We start from the raw sequence: 16,662 nt of genomic DNA on the forward strand, positions 1-16,662 counted from the left end.
TAATTAATTCATTAAATGTGCACAGCTTTAACGCTCTTCATAGCGCTGCAGACATACAGTATAAGCATCTCCACTGCTCTGAAGTGCCCCATGACACACAAGAAGGGACTGGTGTAGAGATAACTGAGCCATAATACTGTTACTTGAGGGGAAATATCAAAATTGGCCTCTTTTCACAAAGCGTTTTATTTACAGACAAGGACAGAGACAGAAGGGGGCAAACAGAATAAAAACAAACTCTGTAGAAGCTCACTGATGTACACTGTGCTTTTTGGCACTCGCGAACAATGATCAGGAAAATAATTCCACCTAAGGCTTAAAAAACAAATGATGCGGCGCGCCGGCAGTCGAGTGGTTAAGGCGCACGCCATATATACGCAGGCGACCCGGGTTCAAATCCGGCCTGTGGCACTATTTCCTGCATGTCACTCCCTGCTCTCTCCCCTGTTTCCGACTCTATCCACTGTCCTATCAAATAAAGGCAAAAAGGCCAAAAATAAATTTTAAAAAACCCCAAAAACAAACGATGTGTACATAAAGTCTGTAAATATGACCCTGACATTACTCTTATTAATATAACCAGGGTTAAATTAGTTCAGGCTGCTCACTGTTATGACTGATGTGGATGTGAGAGTTTTCTTTCATGCTCCATTCAGTGAGAAAACTTTGACGAGAACAGTGAAAAGCCGTATTTTTCAAGGGCAGTGCTTATGTGAACACAATATTATAATTTCTTAACCTGAACGCAGCTTCTGTCATTATGTGTTTAGGAGGAATTGGACGCGTATGTTATGGGTGCAGGTGGGAGGGAGAGATGACACACGCTGCATAGGCAGGTGTTAATGATCAGGAAATCAGGGGGAACGGGCAGGTAGGGAATTAGCTGTCTGACGCAGGGCTCTATCTCTACATCCTGTCCGTTGAGTGCTGTGTAAACTCAACATCTTGCTGGGCTCCCATTGTGCGTGTGCCGGGGGAGAGGGAGACAGAGAGCGACAAGATGAGGGTAGACTGTTTCACGAACAAGGGGCGCAGAGGTTAGAGGAGTGCAGGAGTTGATTTTCTCCTGCTCACCTCCGTGTATACATAAATGCTTTTGCGCCGCGAGTGTCTGAAGCTGTCACCTCTCCCTCCCACTTTCTTTTGCAAAGAGAAGACCTGCCGTACTCGACCTCTGATTGACGGCCCGTATTGACTCAAAACAGGACGCTGCATTTAAATGCATAAAGGGGAAACACTGCCATTCTTCAACCAGCATTTGTCTCAAGTCAGCCAACATGTGTTGGTCACTCTGGCACGAACAGCACACCCGAGCTGATCCCACAAGTGTTCAGTGGGGTTGGTCATGACTGCTGGCAGGCCATTCCATCCGCTCCACTCCCAAATTCTGGAGGTAGTCTCTGATAAACCCCGCTCTGTGGGGGCGAGTGTTGTCATCTTGGGGGATAGAGTTCTTGCTGACAGGGTGAGAAAACAGTATTCTTGTCGTCTTCTTGGGACGCCCACTTCGCGGTCTGTCTCTGACATTCCCCATTATATGGAACTTGGCTTTCAGTTTGGAGATGGTGCTAGGGTTCACTCCAAACAATGCCGCAACTTGGTTTTGCAGAACACCAGCTTGAAGTTGTCCAACCGATGGACCCTATCCAGATCAGTCAAACATTTTTCATGGGCGCAACCCACATACTCAGCTCTGCTGCTCATCTCACAAATGCATGTTCCCTGCAAATGTGGCATCATTTAAAAGGTTAATAAACAGGCTTTTCATCAGTATAAGATTTATTACCAAGAAGCATTGTTACAACAAAGAAATAATGTACAAAACACAAATTTCCTTACTTTTTGTTCTAAGTTTATATATACTATGGTTGATATCCACATAATACATGGACAAATCATGGATGTAGTTGTGGGAAAGCGTCAGCTTAAGTCAGAACTGGGCCACATTTATTTTTAAATCAAGAGCATAGAGCCATACCAAAAGCTTTAGCATTACAACAGGCATCCCAGATAGTTGCAGTCAGCCATATAGTAGGTTTTGAGGAAACTCTTGTCACTGTCCCGGCTTCACTCATACAGAGTGAGCACTGAGGTTGTGCACAACCATCAAACCATATAGTGTGAGCACATAAATTGCACTGTGTAAGACTGGCCTAAATAGGTTTATCTATGGAACAGCTATAGTGTAGAAATAAAAACATGTAAAACGTAAGTAAAGTTCAAATGAATTTACAAAAACAACGTATTTAATGGGTATCAAATAGAAGAGTTTAGAGTAAATTTTGCAGCTGATTAATTAAAAAAATATTCTGGCTGATCTGATGCTCTGTGACTTATGTGGTCCCATCTGTCATTATCAACAGTAACTGCCCACTTTTTTAACAGAATGTTGACTTCACTAATAGCACCCAAAAGCGGTAGTTCTGGTTACACCCTAGTATTGAGGATAATGTAGTACTGTTGACTAAGATCACAAATGAACACATTTTTTTCTTTAAAGTCAATAATATATTTTTTGTCTTATTTTTAGAGGTTAGCAGAGAATATGACTCAAAAGTTTCATCTAAACAGTCAAAAGCTTTCATACCTTTGAGGTGAAACATCCAGAAATTGAATGGGATGTCATGGCCTGTGCGTACATTCGACCATGTAAGACACTTTGGACAGAGTTGATGAAACTGGTTTTTCCAGCTCCAGCCGGGCCATACAGAAGAATCCTGATGATCTGTCCTTCATTATTGGGTCTGTAGTCCTTCACAGACTGCAGGACACCAGCTTTGTCTCTGTTTAGGACAGGAAAGAGAGAATAAACTGAACCCTGATGTCATTCAAAATACAAAAATAAGGGGAAATATTTTCATACACTTACCTCCAATTTATTTCCCTCCATGGTCTGTCAAGAACTGAGAAAGTCCACATAAGACAAGAGATTATCCCCATGCACTGTGACACAAGTTGCAATTTCCCATGACAGTGAACTGTGAGTTCGAAAAACATTCTTACATGGAGTTTCTTCAGGTTTGGATGGTGTTCCTCCCATATCTGAGAATAAAACTTCCCCAGTTAAAGTCTCAATTCAGCTTATTTCATGGAGAAATAAACATGTTTTTGAGGATGAATACAGGAAAAACTTCTTACCTGAATTGTTTCTCCGGAGAAATGAGTCTCAGAGCAAACAGATCATGTTGCATAAGCAGAGTAGTTCACTTTCACTTTCGTTTTCAGCTCCCACCCTCTGGAACACTCTTCCTGCAGACATTCGTAGCGCTCCGTCTCTGGACATTTTCAAAAAACGTCTCAAGCACCACCTGTTCACCACAGCCTACAGTCTTCACTAAACCACCCCTCACACTCATCCTACCCCTCACATAGTTTGTCCATGTCTATGTGTTCCTGTAAAGCGTCCTTGGGTTTCTTGAAAGGCGCTATATAAATTCAAGATATTATTATTATTATTATTTTAGTCTTTTTTTTTTCTTTCTTCAAAGTTATCAGTTGGAAAATCACCCAGCCCCACATTTTTGACAGCACAGTGCCTTCCTTTACATCTGTGCCCATGCCAATAGAAAATCCAGCTGCAGTTTTGTTTTTGGACATTTTATCATTACTTTCTTGTTAGAACTGAGAACTTCAAGCCGCAGCTGATAGCAAACAAGAATAAACTGAATCTAAAACTACAAGACTTAAATGAAAATGCAGAAATGCAGGTCTCGTCATTGGTGTAAAAACATACACCAGTTCTTTTAAGGCTAATATAAACTAAAAGCACAACAGAAATGTGCATCACATTCCCTTCAACTGACGGCTAAAGGCAAAAAAAGACTTTGTCTGCGTAATAGGCACTCGTCTCACTCCTCAAATGCTTCAGGACAGTTTTCTTCTTTAGCTGCTCGGATGAATGCTGAAATGTGCCCCCAAGCTTTGTAGCATAACTTCCACGAATATTTGAGGAAGTTTATGTACAGAAGTACAGGAACTGACTGAGGAAGCAGAGCATATCCTCTTGCTTTTTTATTAAAGCACAATAAAGCATTACACTGACACCAGAACCTCAGAACAGAGAGTTAAATCCTGTATATCCTGAAATAGTAACCTTTACTTAACTGCTGAAGGCAACAGACCTTTACTTGAAGGAGGCTTACTATTTTAAGGCAGACCTTTATTTCAGATCCATCTGAAAAGTATTGTTAAATGTATGTATAAAGCAAAGGGGTTACTGGTAGCTGTGGTTTCAGTCAGGAGTTTCTTTCAAATAGTTCTTTTTGCTTAGGAAGGTCACTATAACTGAGTGAAATGACACAGAAGTGTTTTAGTGTTAGCAATGATTAGGGCTGTTTGAATTCTGATGATAAGGAAAGAAGTTTCATTGCTTCCTTTATTATTTCCTGTGGAAGTCGGAACAGTGGACTGTCCTTTACCAAAAGAGAGAACAACAGATGACCCACAATTCTTTGTTTATTTAAAGTAACCCGCCTGTTGACGTCCATTAAAACAAGCGATCAATGTGACTAGCACGTTACCGTCACTAAATCAATTATTAACATTAACAAGATGTGTAATTTATTCAACGCTATTAAATAATGCTTGACCATATGACTTAGCGGAGAAGAACACAGGCAAGGGGTGAAGGAGACAGACATGAGGTCGGTGATGGCATCTGCTATAGAGGAGACCAGTGATGACATCAGGTAGGATTCACATAAACATTAAGAAAAGAAAAAAAACAAAACAAAAGAAAACCAGGAGCACAAGGGATGGACAGACTTAATGGATTTCCACTAGTAAAGAAAATTTCACTCAAATACAAAGCAGCCACTCCATCTAGTTCCCCTGTGGAGAGACTGTATAGCCTGGGGAAGCTCGTTTTTACTCCAGAGAGGAACAGGCTCTCTGACCAGAAGTTTGAAAAGCTTTTACTTTTAAGATACAATCACTGGTTTAAGGGCTAAGATGGTCACAGTAGATGACTGGGTTGGCTGGGTGGATGAATGAATCCATCCATGCATGGATGCATAAATATTAAAAATTGTGTGCAAGTACCTGTCTATGCAGTTCTACTCTATGCAACTGGCTTGTGAAACCTGCTAGGAAAAAAAATCCAAATTTTTAGACATATTTAAACTTAAAGAAAAAAAAAGAGTAATAAAGTAAGTAGTTACCTTCCTGGTGGAGTAATTCAGTTACTAACTCACTTACTTTTAGGGAGAAGTAACTAGTAACTATTACTAATTACTTTTTAAAAGTAACATGCCCAACACTGCTTGCCAACTATGTTTTTTTTCTGTTTTCTTATTAGTGGAGTAGTAATGTTGGATGTCCCTTCCCGGACCAGCCCCCAGGGTAACAAAAACTATACTCATCTGCCAGTAAGAAAACAGATAAATACACAGTAATGTAGGGCTGAAACGATTCTCGAATTATTCGGGTGATTTGAATCAAAAGATTCCTTGAGGCAAATTATCTGCCTCGAGGCTTAGCTTAAATCAGTCCTCTATCTGTATATGCCCATGCTGCAGCCTGGACATCGCACGCTGTGTATTGCACGGCGTGCTGTGTTTCTATTTGTGTGGCACAATGTACTTGTTTTCGCTGTCATAGACATTACATACCTATATTATGTCGTATTCACTGTTACTGTAACGTAACAGGCATAATACGAGGCTTGAAAATCACAGAGGAAGAGAAGTTGATGCAGTGATGTTGCCAGGCATGCGTCCTGCCTTTTTACACATCCACTGGTTGCGGCTTTATGGATTATATGGCACTATGTCTGCATGGGTAAACCTACACAGATCTTGGAGTTGATGTCGCCTTGACTTGCTAGAGTGAGACCAGGGAGTTAAGGGAATTTCATAAACTTCTCTGACTGACCCAACAGTTTCACCGTCAGGCTTCACGATTTAAGTCTTGTTTTGGTGCCCCCCCCATCCCCTCTCCCTCGCGCAGTCATGTTATACATTTAATTCTAAATTATTTAAATTGAGTGCACTGACGTCTTGATTACAGGGTATTTTTCAAAACATTTCAGCATCCTGAATAATTTACAGTGCCTAACAAATTTATTAGACCACCACCCAAAGTAAGGTTTATGCCACAGCTGTCCTAAATTAACAGCATTGGTAATTACCAAAATCATTTTTTATGTTTCTGCAATGGTTAATACACCAATATGTAGAAGCACTTTAACTGAAATGGTATTTTGAATATTAGAATATAATTATTATTGTTATCCATGGATTTTCAAATGTACTGATTTACAAAAAAACTGAAAAAATAGTAAAACACATTAATATTTCTTGATTAATATGTCAAATTATAGTTTACTTGCATTCCTGAACAGAAAAATGAGTTTTAGTGGTTGAATGTTATGCTTGATTCATTTCTGACTTCTCAGAGAGGCCCAGTGAGCCGGCTCAAATTGGGTGAATTCATTTTGAAATTCCTCATTCCTCTTCAAAATTGTAAAACGTGGAGAGCCCACTGAAAATGAAAGAGTCTGCATTAACCCTCGGTCCCTTGTAATTTTTGTCTACATTTGTCCTTGTTTGTCCTGAAAACAGACATGCAGAAAGGTGCTAATAAAATAATCTTTTTTCAACATTTTTTTTTTACTTTAACTGCCTCAGATCTCTTCAACAGCTTCAAACCTGACCACTAAAAAAAAAACAAAAAAAAAACCCTAAAAAATTCAATGTTACACCCTTTTTATGCCAGTTATTGTACACCACGTCACTGCTATTTTTTATGGTAAAAAAACACAAAAAAACCATAATTCCCACATAAAATGATCTAGAAAAAAGTATTTTTTTCAATAAATAGAGTCTGGGCCATGCCAATGATGAGTAGTAAAACTGATTTTGATGCATTGAAATTTTTTTCTGTTGTCCCGAATGCCATATTTTAGCTACATCTGTCCTTGTTTGTCCGAAAACAGACATACAGAAAGGTGTTAATAAAATACTAATTTTTCAACTTTTTTTTAAACTTTCACTGCTTCAGATCTCTTCAACAACTTCAACCCAGACATCTGAAAAAAAAAACAAAATCCATTGTTACATGTTACATGTATGCTTATGACTTGGATTCGTCCATGCTAAACAGATGAGTCCATCCGTGCGTAAAACACGCCAGTTTTACCCTCCTTTTCTCACGGCTCCTCCTCTACCAAATCTAATGCGAGTGAATGCATTTGTTCATGTTAGGTTTATTTCATGTACAAGCATAAAGAATCAGAGGACATATGTAGAATATGAACCACAAACGCACGCATTTCCATCTCTAACCAAAATGTGACCACAAATATGCCGATTACGCGCAGATATAAATGTACTGCATCTTTGAGATATGATATATTTTTACCTATTGATCGAAAGGACGCGTGCATCCTCATGCTTGTAAATCCACTTGCTATGAAGTGAGGGCAAAGTTCAAATTGTCCAAATGTCCAAATGTCCCTCTTTCTTAGTCCCAGGCTGAATCCACAGGTAACATATCCTAATGTAAACACTTCACTTACGGCATGTCCACTTGTAAACATACACGCAGATTCGCACCCGATCACACACGTAGGAGTACACAAACTTTTCCTTACACATGTAGCCTACTCTCAGACATCCATATCTAGTGGCATGAATCGGTTCATTTAATTCTGATGATGTTTAGTGGGTGAAGTAGTGCTCCGAACATTTTGAGCACATGGAAGGAACACGTCTGCGCTGCTGAAAGGGTTAAAATGGTGCGCAGCACTATACACTGGATCACTGTTTAATGGTGAAATTTAGATCCCTGGTGATTGACTGACTGCAAAAAATGGGTGCTATAAGTTGTTTTGGTGCCCTAGACACACAGTCAAAAAACGTGTTTTGAATGGAAGTCTATGTGTCTGATTTCAGACAAACAAGCCTGGATGTAGCTATTTCGCGTCATGGGCGTTCTATGGGTGACACGGTTTTCATTTTTAAAATGTTTTTTAATATGAAGAAAAATAATAACTTTGGCCAAATTTGATGCCTCAATCTATAAAAAAGTGACTATTAACTCAAAAAAACAAAAACAAAAAAAAAACAAAAACGATGATAAAAATGATGAATGTCCTCAAAACGGACATAGAAGGGACCAAGGGTTAAAGCACTTCATGATGCTGGATGGTCTCTGAGACAAACAGGGAAAGACATAAAGTGTTGTCACAGTGTGGTCAAGTATGCTTTGGAGTCAACTGCTGAGACTGGTAATTACAAAATGCGCCAAGGAAGAGGCAGGAAACCAAAGTTAACTGAAGCAGATGTCAGACAGCTCAAGATCTGAAGTACTGGAGACAGAAGGAAGACCACTAGTGATCTTCAGGCAGAAATGAATGCTTCTCCACTAAGTCTCCAGAATGACCATAAGCAATTGAGTGATGGAACAAGGCTTAAAGGGAAGAATAGCTGCTAAGAAGCCATTATTGAGGCCTACAAACATCCAGAAACGCCTCAGATTTGCCAGGGAGCACAAACACTGGACTGTTGATGACTGGAAGAAGATACTGTGGACGGACCAGTCCAAGTTTGAACTCTTGGGTCAGCATGGTCATATTTATGTCCGCAGAAAAGCTGGAGAAGGTTATGATGCCAGATGCATTGCACCCACAGTGAAACACAGTGGAGATTTCATTATGGTATGGGGTTCCATTTGTGGAAACGGCAAATGACTGAAAATGGACAGTGTCATGAACAAGAACATCTACCATAACATCTTAGTGCATCATGGAATCCCTTCTGGACCGAATCTGATTGGTCGTGGGTTCATATACCAACAAGACAATGACCCCAAGCATACTTCAAAGCTGTGTAGAGACTATTTGACCAAGGTAAAAGGAATCTGGAGTACTGGAACTGATGGACTGGCCAAGTCAAAGTCCGGATTTGAATCCTATTGAAGAAATTTGGGATTTAGTAGATTCAACAAGTGTTGGCAGCCAAAAAATCCTGGGAGAGGATCCCTAAAAACCCAAATATGGCATAATCTAATGTAATTATTTAACTTTCTTTCCTTGTAACTTTAAGAAATGTAAATTGTCATCAGAACTTCATTGCACTTTGTAAAATATATTTTCTTTAGAGAACCTGTTCATAACAACTTTTAACAAAGAAGTAGTTCATTTAAGGGACCAGGCTTCTTTTCTCATTTGTTGAGTTCTACTAGTTCTACTTCTCTTGAAAAAGCCAAAGTAACTGATTTAAAAAATGCAATATTTCTTATTAGAGTACTCAATTAATCATCAGAAGAATTGATAGAGTACTCGACTACAAAAAGAATCTATTACTGCAGCACTACAGTCATGCATAAGCTTTCTTTATGCTAATTAGGAAAAATAACAGACTCAGGCTTTCTCATGGTATTCATCAAGTTAAGATCAATTCAGCAGTTTAAGAACACATACATCTGACAGAGGTTTCTCAGAGAAATATGCTAAAGAACAAACCTGATGGAAAAAAAACAGAGGAAGTTGGTGAGTGAAGCTGGTTGAAGTAGAAATGAAAATTATTGGTAGCCAGTAGAAGAAATCTTAACGATTAAAGCGTTGAGTTATTTTTCTGATAACATGAAGTATTTAAATGCTGTTAATTCATATCAGTCGTCACTGATGGACTGATTTGCACGAAACTTGATGCAGTCTCTTCCAAAGTTGATCAAGTTTCCCAGCACGCTCAGGATCAGACAGTCAATGTCATCATTGAGGTCAATTTCCTCAGAGTAGTTCTTCACTGGGAAGATGTAGTTCTTCGGGATTCCTGTGTTTGCACTGAACTCCTCAATCTGTTAAAGAATAAGAACAATTTTACAAAACATCAAGATTCAGGAAAATCTTTGTACCTTGTTCTACTATCCCACGTCAGACTGGGAATGGGTATCAAGAGACTAGCTTGATATTAGCTTGATGCTAACACATGACAGAAATTGCCAGTAACAGCAGAAAAGAAGAAGCCTTTCATCACAGTAACCTTAACTAAAGAGACCAGATCTTTTCTTGATAATACTAAATATAATTGTTCATTTATCTAACAATGCTAAATTAAATGGATCCTGAAATGCCAAGCTGCCAGCATCTCTACAGTCTGTGACGCTACAGCTGTGTCCCCTGACTCTACTGCTCTTTCTTGTTTGTTATTATATACAAGGCACTTGAACTTAAGGTGGACACTCACTGTCCTCCCAGGTGGAGTATTCCACCTTTTCTGGTGGAGAAAGAACGAGCTGACCTGTATTCCAACCACTTTGCACCTGCCTTCAAACCACCCTAGGGCCAGCTCAAGGTTCAAGGCTTCAGAGGCCAACAGAACCACATCATCTGCAAAAAGCACAGGTTATGCTTTGATGTCCCCAAGCCTAAAACCCTCCTTCCCCCAGCTGGCCTCTGGATCCTGTCCATGACAGTCCCAAATAGAATCAGAGACAAGGGACAGCCTTGGCAGAACAAATGAATATGACTTTGTACAGAGTATTAGAGCACTGCTCTCACTTTGGTCATACACTTTAGTGATTTTGAGTTTTGGATATCCTCAGGCTATCGTTATATTGGCTTGCATTCTAATCCACAGAGCAACAAAATCAGCTGATAAAGCCAATAGAATGATAAAGATGCATTTTGTGTGGCCCCTTGACTACCAGACCCCTGTGCCTTGGGATCCTGATCATGAAAATCTGAAACAGAAATGACAACCAGGGACAACCCTCATTAACGCCAAAACCCACTGGAAATGGATGCTGGGGATATAAACCCCTTTGATTGGGTATCTATTGACTGGACTTTTAACAAAGCACTCCCTTTATGATTGGGTGAAAATAATTTCTATCACTTTTGAAACATACCTTCTCCTTCAGGGCTTTGTCTTTGTAGACACACTTTAAATCTTTATTGATTTCAGGACAGGCTTGATCAATCTTGGTTAGAACAACAACTTGAGGAATCTCTGACAGGAAAAAGACAGAAAACTACTGAGTCACACTTTAAAAGTACAAGAACAGTAGAACCAAGGCTGTCAATCCTATTAACTACTGATATTTAAGGCTTTCTCCTGAACAATCTTAATTATAATTGCATATTGTCACCTTCCTGAAATAATGGCGCAGGTCATTTTTTTGTCTTCTTATGTCTTGGATATGGAAGGGTGCAAAACAGTGGGATGGTACAGGGCTTTTTTTTGGGACCCTTTCCAACTTTTGCTATATATTGACACGCACAAAAGTGTGTGCCGTGCCGTTTTGAACTGAACTGGAAACAATTTATGTGTTGTGGAGCATCCAGCTGCTGCCCCGCTAAGCTAGCTTAATTCGGGTATGCATTGTGATCAAAATGTGACAGCCCCAAGGAAAATACTGAAAATTAATGACATTTCTATTCTTACCCAGCTCACTCGCTGCTGCTCTGATGTCCTTGATCTTCTGCCGAATCTCTGGTACCATCCTGGATACACTGCCAGCATCAAACACACAAACCAGAACGTGCACTTTGTCATTATCGATTGGATTTTGAATGTAGAATGGATCACCAGCTTCCATCTCAGCATCAGGCTTGAACTGGAAAACACATTTTAAATTCAGTTAAAGGACATGTATAAGATGGATAATATAAATGTTCATCAATACAACAAGAAGCTTTGTTTGAAAGATAAAAACAGAGAAGGTTCCAGATACTCTACCCTGTAACCATCCTTCACATGTCCCTTCAAAACCTTTTTGACATCGTCCACAAGGACTCCATGGTTTGACTGCAGGCCCATGATGTCATTGAAGACAAACGGGTAAAAAGACTCATCTTGTTTTTCAATCCTGTAGGTTCTGTACTGTAAAGGACAAATGGAAACAGTACAGTTGATGTCAGTTAGTGGTGTAAAGGTAAACTGATCTTCCTTGTTTCAGTATCACAGACATTTAGGGTTGTTTCCAGGATGGTTGAGTCTCACCTCCTTTAAGCACATAATTAAAAATTAAAACATTTTAATAGCAATGGTGTCAGGGAGTCCCTAAAAGTTTTGTACCACTCTGCCAGCAGTCCATCTCCTCAAGGTGCTTTGCTTGTTTTCAGTTTTGAAATGGCCTGATCAACCTCTGCTTTTGTTATGTCTGTGGTTATCTGCTTGTTTTGTTCTAAATCAATAGATGGTGGGTCGAGAGAGTCTAGGAAATATTTTCCTGTAGAGGGTTCTGCTAACTTGGGTTGACTTTATAATTTCTCGTCGTATATTTCAAATGACTTATGTATTTCTTCTGGCCTAAGACACATCTGGCTGGTGAAGGGGTCTTTCATTTTGGAAATGGATCTCTCAGACTTGTTTTCTTAAGCTACTATCACGCTGCCTCTCTTTTCTGTGTCTGTTACGCCTTCGTTGTGCAACGCCGTTCTGTATGAAAGCAACCGTTCCGCAATGGGGGGTCGATCTCGCCCCACCTCTGATCTGGATCGAGAGATAGTATCAGAGCCGTAACAGACTTTTCCGCAATGACGCTGAAAGAATGTCACGGCATTCCGCAACGGCGAGTGTACGCTGCTGTCTCCGTAAATGGGAGATTTAAAAACCAACGCGGTTTAATTGAGCGGCATTTCATCAGAGAAAACAACAGCGGGATAAAACAAAGGATAATGTGGATTAACTGGAGAGACTGCAAGGATAGAGAGCTGATCACACTCTGTACAGGAGAGGAGAGAGCAGACACATCTCTGCTCACAGCATCAACTGAAAAGTGTGTTCAAGTGAGCTCAGTACTCTGAAGTTTCCGACCTCTGACGTAAATAGTGCGCTGTGACACTGCTTAAAGTCGGACCTCCAACTCAGAAACATGGAGGAAAAAAAGTCTATTGGATATAATCGATCAAAATGAATGTTTATGTTAATTTATTTAGAAAATACTAAGTTTTGAACCGAGAAATGCAGAGTTTTGAGTTTCATTGAAAGCAGCAGCTCGAGCAGCAGCTGCCATCTGATTACGGGACGCCGGGGTGTGTGTGTAATCTCATGCGTGCACGGCTCTGTTACACCTTTGTGTGAATTGCTGGTTGCGGAACAGAGACGGTTATTCCTTTTCACCTTTATTGCAGAATCTCTGTGTAAAAACGGCTTTAGTCTCCCAGCCAATATTTTTTTTTTCTCGAGGTCCATTTTCATAATAAGTTTAATATACTTCAGTTTGAGTTCTACCTTATCATTAAGTTTCTATTTAATTCTCATTTTACGACAGATATGTGTTCTAGTAAGGATGGGTCATTAGAATATATGCTTCTGTTCCAGTGTGTCTAGTTCATTTTCCAGGTCGTTGAGTTGTTTAAGTTTTTCTTTTTTCTTTTGTGATGCCCACATTATAATTTTTCATTGTAATACTGCTTTGGCAGTGTCCCTTAAAGTACTTGGTCACACCTCTGTGTCACTGTTAAATTCTGTATAGTCCCTAGTGTCTTTTAAAATGAAATTCTCAAATTGAATCATCTGTAAATAAAAAAAATTCACATCCCTAAAGTTGATGCATTGATTGTTGATTGATTGCATAAATACTAGTGAATCTCAAAAAAATAGAATGTCATGAAAAGCTCAATGTTTTTTGTCACTGGTTTCTGAAAGTGAAACCCATATATTATCTAGACTCATTACACATCTGCATTGTTGGGTCTGGTGTCTCTCATCTTCTTCTTGACAATCCCCCATAGATTCTCTATGGGGTTCAGGTCAGGCCAGTTTGCTGGCCAGTCAAGCACAGTAACACCATGGTCACTGAACCAGCTTTTGGTACCTTTGGCAGTGTGGGCAGGTGCCAAGTCCTGCTGGAAAATGAATTCAGCATCTCCATAAAGCTTATCAGCAGAAGGAAGCATGAAGTGCTCTAAAATGTCCTGGTAGATGGCTGCGTTGACTGTGGACTTCAGAAAACACAGTGGACCAACACCAGCAGATGCCATGGCAGCCCAAATCATCACTGACTGTGGAAACTTCACACTGGACTTCAAGCAATGTGGATTCTGTGCCTCTCCACTCTTCATCCAGACTCTGGGACCTGGATTTCCAAATGAAAGCAAAATTTACTTTCATCTAAAAAGAGGACTTTGGACCACTGAGCAACAGTCCAGTTCTTTTTCTCCACAGCCCAGGTAAGACGCTTCTGATGTTGTCTCTGGTTCAGGAGTGGCTTGACACGAGGAATGCCATATTTGTAGCCCACGTCTATTGGTGTGTGCCTCAGTCCAGCCTCAGTCCACTCCTGTGAGGCTGCGGTTCTCCCTTATGCTGGTGCACCTTTTCCTACCACACTTTTTCCTTCAACTCAACTTTCTATGAATCTGCTTGGATACAGCACTCTGAACAAGCAGCTTCTTTAGCAATGACCTTTTGTGGCTTACCCTCCTCATGGAGGGTGTCAATGACTGTCTTCTGGGCATCTGTCGCAGTCTTCCCCATGATTGTGTAGCCTACTGACCCATTCTAGGGGGCCATCTAAAGACTCAGGAAACCTTTGCAGGTGTTTGGAGTTCATTAGCCTTAGGGTGTGACACCATGACTTTCCCATATTGACCTTTTTCACAATATTCAAATTTTTTGAGACACTGAATTTTGGGTTTTCATATCGGTAAGCCATAGTCATCAAAACTTCAAGAAATAAAGGCTTGAAATAATTCACTCTATGTGTAATGAGTCTATATATTATAGGTTTCACTTTCTGAAATGAGTAACAAAAAATTTTGAACTTTTTCATGATATTCTAATTTTTTGAGATGCACTAGTACTTGATACAGAACTTATACAGTTTTGCAGAGAGTGATGTTACTATATACTTTTATCAATACAATCAAAAACTTCATGATACCAAAAACAAAGGGGGAGGTCAGACTTGTATTATGTATGGTAAAAAGAGTCATAACCGGAAAAAACTAAGGCACACTCTGTTGAAAAAGTTAAAAAGCCTTTAATAACTGGGCTAAAGCGCCTACGTGTTTCAACTCACAAAGTCTTCATCAGGGCATTTAAAAACAAGTGACTCTCCACAGATTTTCAAGGCTGTGGCAGCTGCCTTGCAATCAGTCAACTGCTTCTCAGGTGCAGTGAAAAAAGTGGGTGTGTACTCTTAATTTGTGCACTCCAAGCAAACTCAGAGCAAGAACAACAGCCATACAATCAGCAGTTACAAAAAACAGACATCAAAAACAACAAACATGATCATAAAGGAAAAGCAAAAAGTCAAAAACATGACAAAGAACATACAAGATAATGATCCACAATCAAAAACGTTTTTACCTTTTTGGTGAAAGTTGTACCAGTGGTGTTGTCTGTCAAGGCCTGTGCGTACATTCGACCACGTAAGACACTTTGGACAGTGTTGGTGAAACTCGATTTTCCTGCTCCAGACGGCCCATAAAGAAGAATCCTGATGATCTGGCCTTCATTAAGGGGTCTATAATCCTTCACAGACTGCAGGACACCGGCTTTGTCTCTGTTGCGGGCAGGAAACAGAGCAAAAATTGAACCCTGAAGGGATTCAAAATGGAACATTTTGGGGAAAAATTTTAATGTTGATACACTTACCCCCACTTTATTTCCCTCCATGGTCTGTCAAGAACTGACAAAAAAGTCCAGATAAGACAGAAAATGATCACATTGACTCATTAAGTTATAATTTCCCATAACAATGAAGGGTAAGTTTTAAAAAAATCTTACAGGGTGTGGATGCTGTTCCTCCCATGTCTGTGAAGAAAACATTCCCAGTAAAGCTCTTAAATCACCTTTTTACATGGAGAAATTAAAAACATATGAGGATGAATACAAGAGAAACTCCTTACCCGAGTTGTTGTTCTGGAGAATTGAGTCTCAGAGTTAACGGACCACGCTACGTAAGCAGAGAATACTTCACTTTTACTTTCGTTTTGGTCTGGGTTTTTTTATTTTAGGGGATGTTTTGAGAGCACAGGGAGTAACTAAGGCCACCTTCTCTTTCTCTTCTTCTAAAAAAGGCTCAATAAAACATACTATCACCAAAATGCTCAAAGCAGACAGATCCCTGAAATCCACTAATGGTAACTTTTATTTACTAAAAGATTTACTTAAAGAAGGCTTATAGTTTGGAAACAGGCCTTCATTTCTAATTCTCTGTATCTCTTAATCATTATTACATGTTAGTACAAAGCAGAGAAGGTTCTGGTAGCCTTATGTTTATGTTCACATCTCATCTACAGAGGCTGTGGTCATCTTAAGGTGGCAAATGTCTCACCTACAGTACTGATAAAAATATACCCTGTTCCTGATTTCTTATTTCTTTGCATGTTTGATCAGCATCTCAAATCATCAAATGCATTTTAATATTAGACAAAGGTAACCTGAATAAAATACAAAAAACAGTTTTTTAAGTTTTTTCCAACAGTTTCTAAGTGATGAATTCATCTCATTACAAAAGAGAAAAACAAAGCCATCTGAACCCACTCATCCAAATGATTCTGTTGAACTACAATTCAAGAGCAATGTCTGATTTTCATTAGTTCATTTTCTGTACGTTTTTATCTATTATTACCTTTGTAAGTTTTCAGTTATTTCAGTGACCATTGTGGGCTGGCAGAGTACCAACAATTTTGTCCACGTAGGGATGTGAAAAAGTAGTTCCCCCATAAAGCTGATAACTGGCAGTGAGTCTTTCATGTTGTCTTAA

General features: G+C 39.6%; 2 protein-coding genes and 1 long non-coding RNA gene across 3 annotated transcripts in view; 1 reads left to right on the forward strand and 2 right to left on the reverse strand.

Annotated features, from left to right (window-relative positions):
* Nucleotides 1–3,189, reverse strand: part of LOC121521372 (interferon-induced protein 44-like) — a 13,966-nt gene extending 10,777 nt beyond the window's left edge. Inside the window, exons 1-4 of the mRNA XM_041805324.1 lie at nt 3,139–3,189; nt 3,004–3,042; nt 2,870–2,903; nt 2,588–2,783 (exon numbers count right to left, since the gene is read on the reverse strand). Coding sequence (XP_041661258.1) covers nt 2,588–2,783; nt 2,870–2,903; nt 3,004–3,040 — 267 coding nt within the window. The 5' untranslated portion in view covers nt 3,041–3,042; nt 3,139–3,189. The remainder of the gene's footprint in view (nt 1–2,587; nt 2,784–2,869; nt 2,904–3,003; nt 3,043–3,138) is intronic.
* LOC121521376 overlaps nt 1–11,514 on the forward strand; it is a 27,960-nt gene extending 16,446 nt beyond the window's left edge. The window contains exon 5 of the long non-coding RNA XR_005992848.1: nt 11,392–11,514. This is a non-coding gene — a long non-coding RNA (uncharacterized LOC121521376). The remainder of the gene's footprint in view (nt 1–11,391) is intronic.
* On the reverse strand, nt 8,830–15,868 carry LOC121521371 (interferon-induced protein 44-like). Its single transcript, XM_041805323.1, has 8 exons — nt 15,803–15,868; nt 15,681–15,707; nt 15,549–15,582; nt 15,261–15,456; nt 11,682–11,825; nt 11,388–11,559; nt 10,852–10,952; nt 8,830–9,798 (listed from the first exon to the last, which is right to left on the reverse strand). The coding sequence occupies exons 2-8, from the start codon at nt 15,703–15,705 to the stop codon at nt 9,613–9,615; spliced, it is 858 nt and encodes a 285-aa protein (XP_041661257.1). The 5' UTR covers nt 15,706–15,707; nt 15,803–15,868; the 3' UTR covers nt 8,830–9,612.
* Nucleotides 15,869–16,662: the final 794 nt, after the last annotated feature.

This window comes from Cheilinus undulatus, linkage group 14, assembly GCF_018320785.1.
Source record: "Cheilinus undulatus linkage group 14, ASM1832078v1, whole genome shotgun sequence".
In the NCBI taxonomy this organism is placed as follows: Eukaryota; Metazoa; Chordata; class Actinopteri; order Labriformes; family Labridae; genus Cheilinus; species Cheilinus undulatus.

Bases quoted from the DNA above. Each gene is read 5' to 3' on its own strand.
- LOC121521371 (XM_041805323.1), bottom strand. From the start codon at position 15,705: ATGGGAGGAACAGCATCCACACCCT. The intron at 15,583-15,680 runs GTAAGATTTTTT...CTTTTTTGTCAG, and splicing joins AGGAACAGCATCCACACCCT to TTCTTGACAGACCATGGAGG. The intron at 9,799-10,851 runs GTATGTTTCAAA...ATTCTTTAACAG, and splicing joins ACAAAGCCCTGAAGGAGAAG to ATTGAGGAGTTCAGTGCAAA.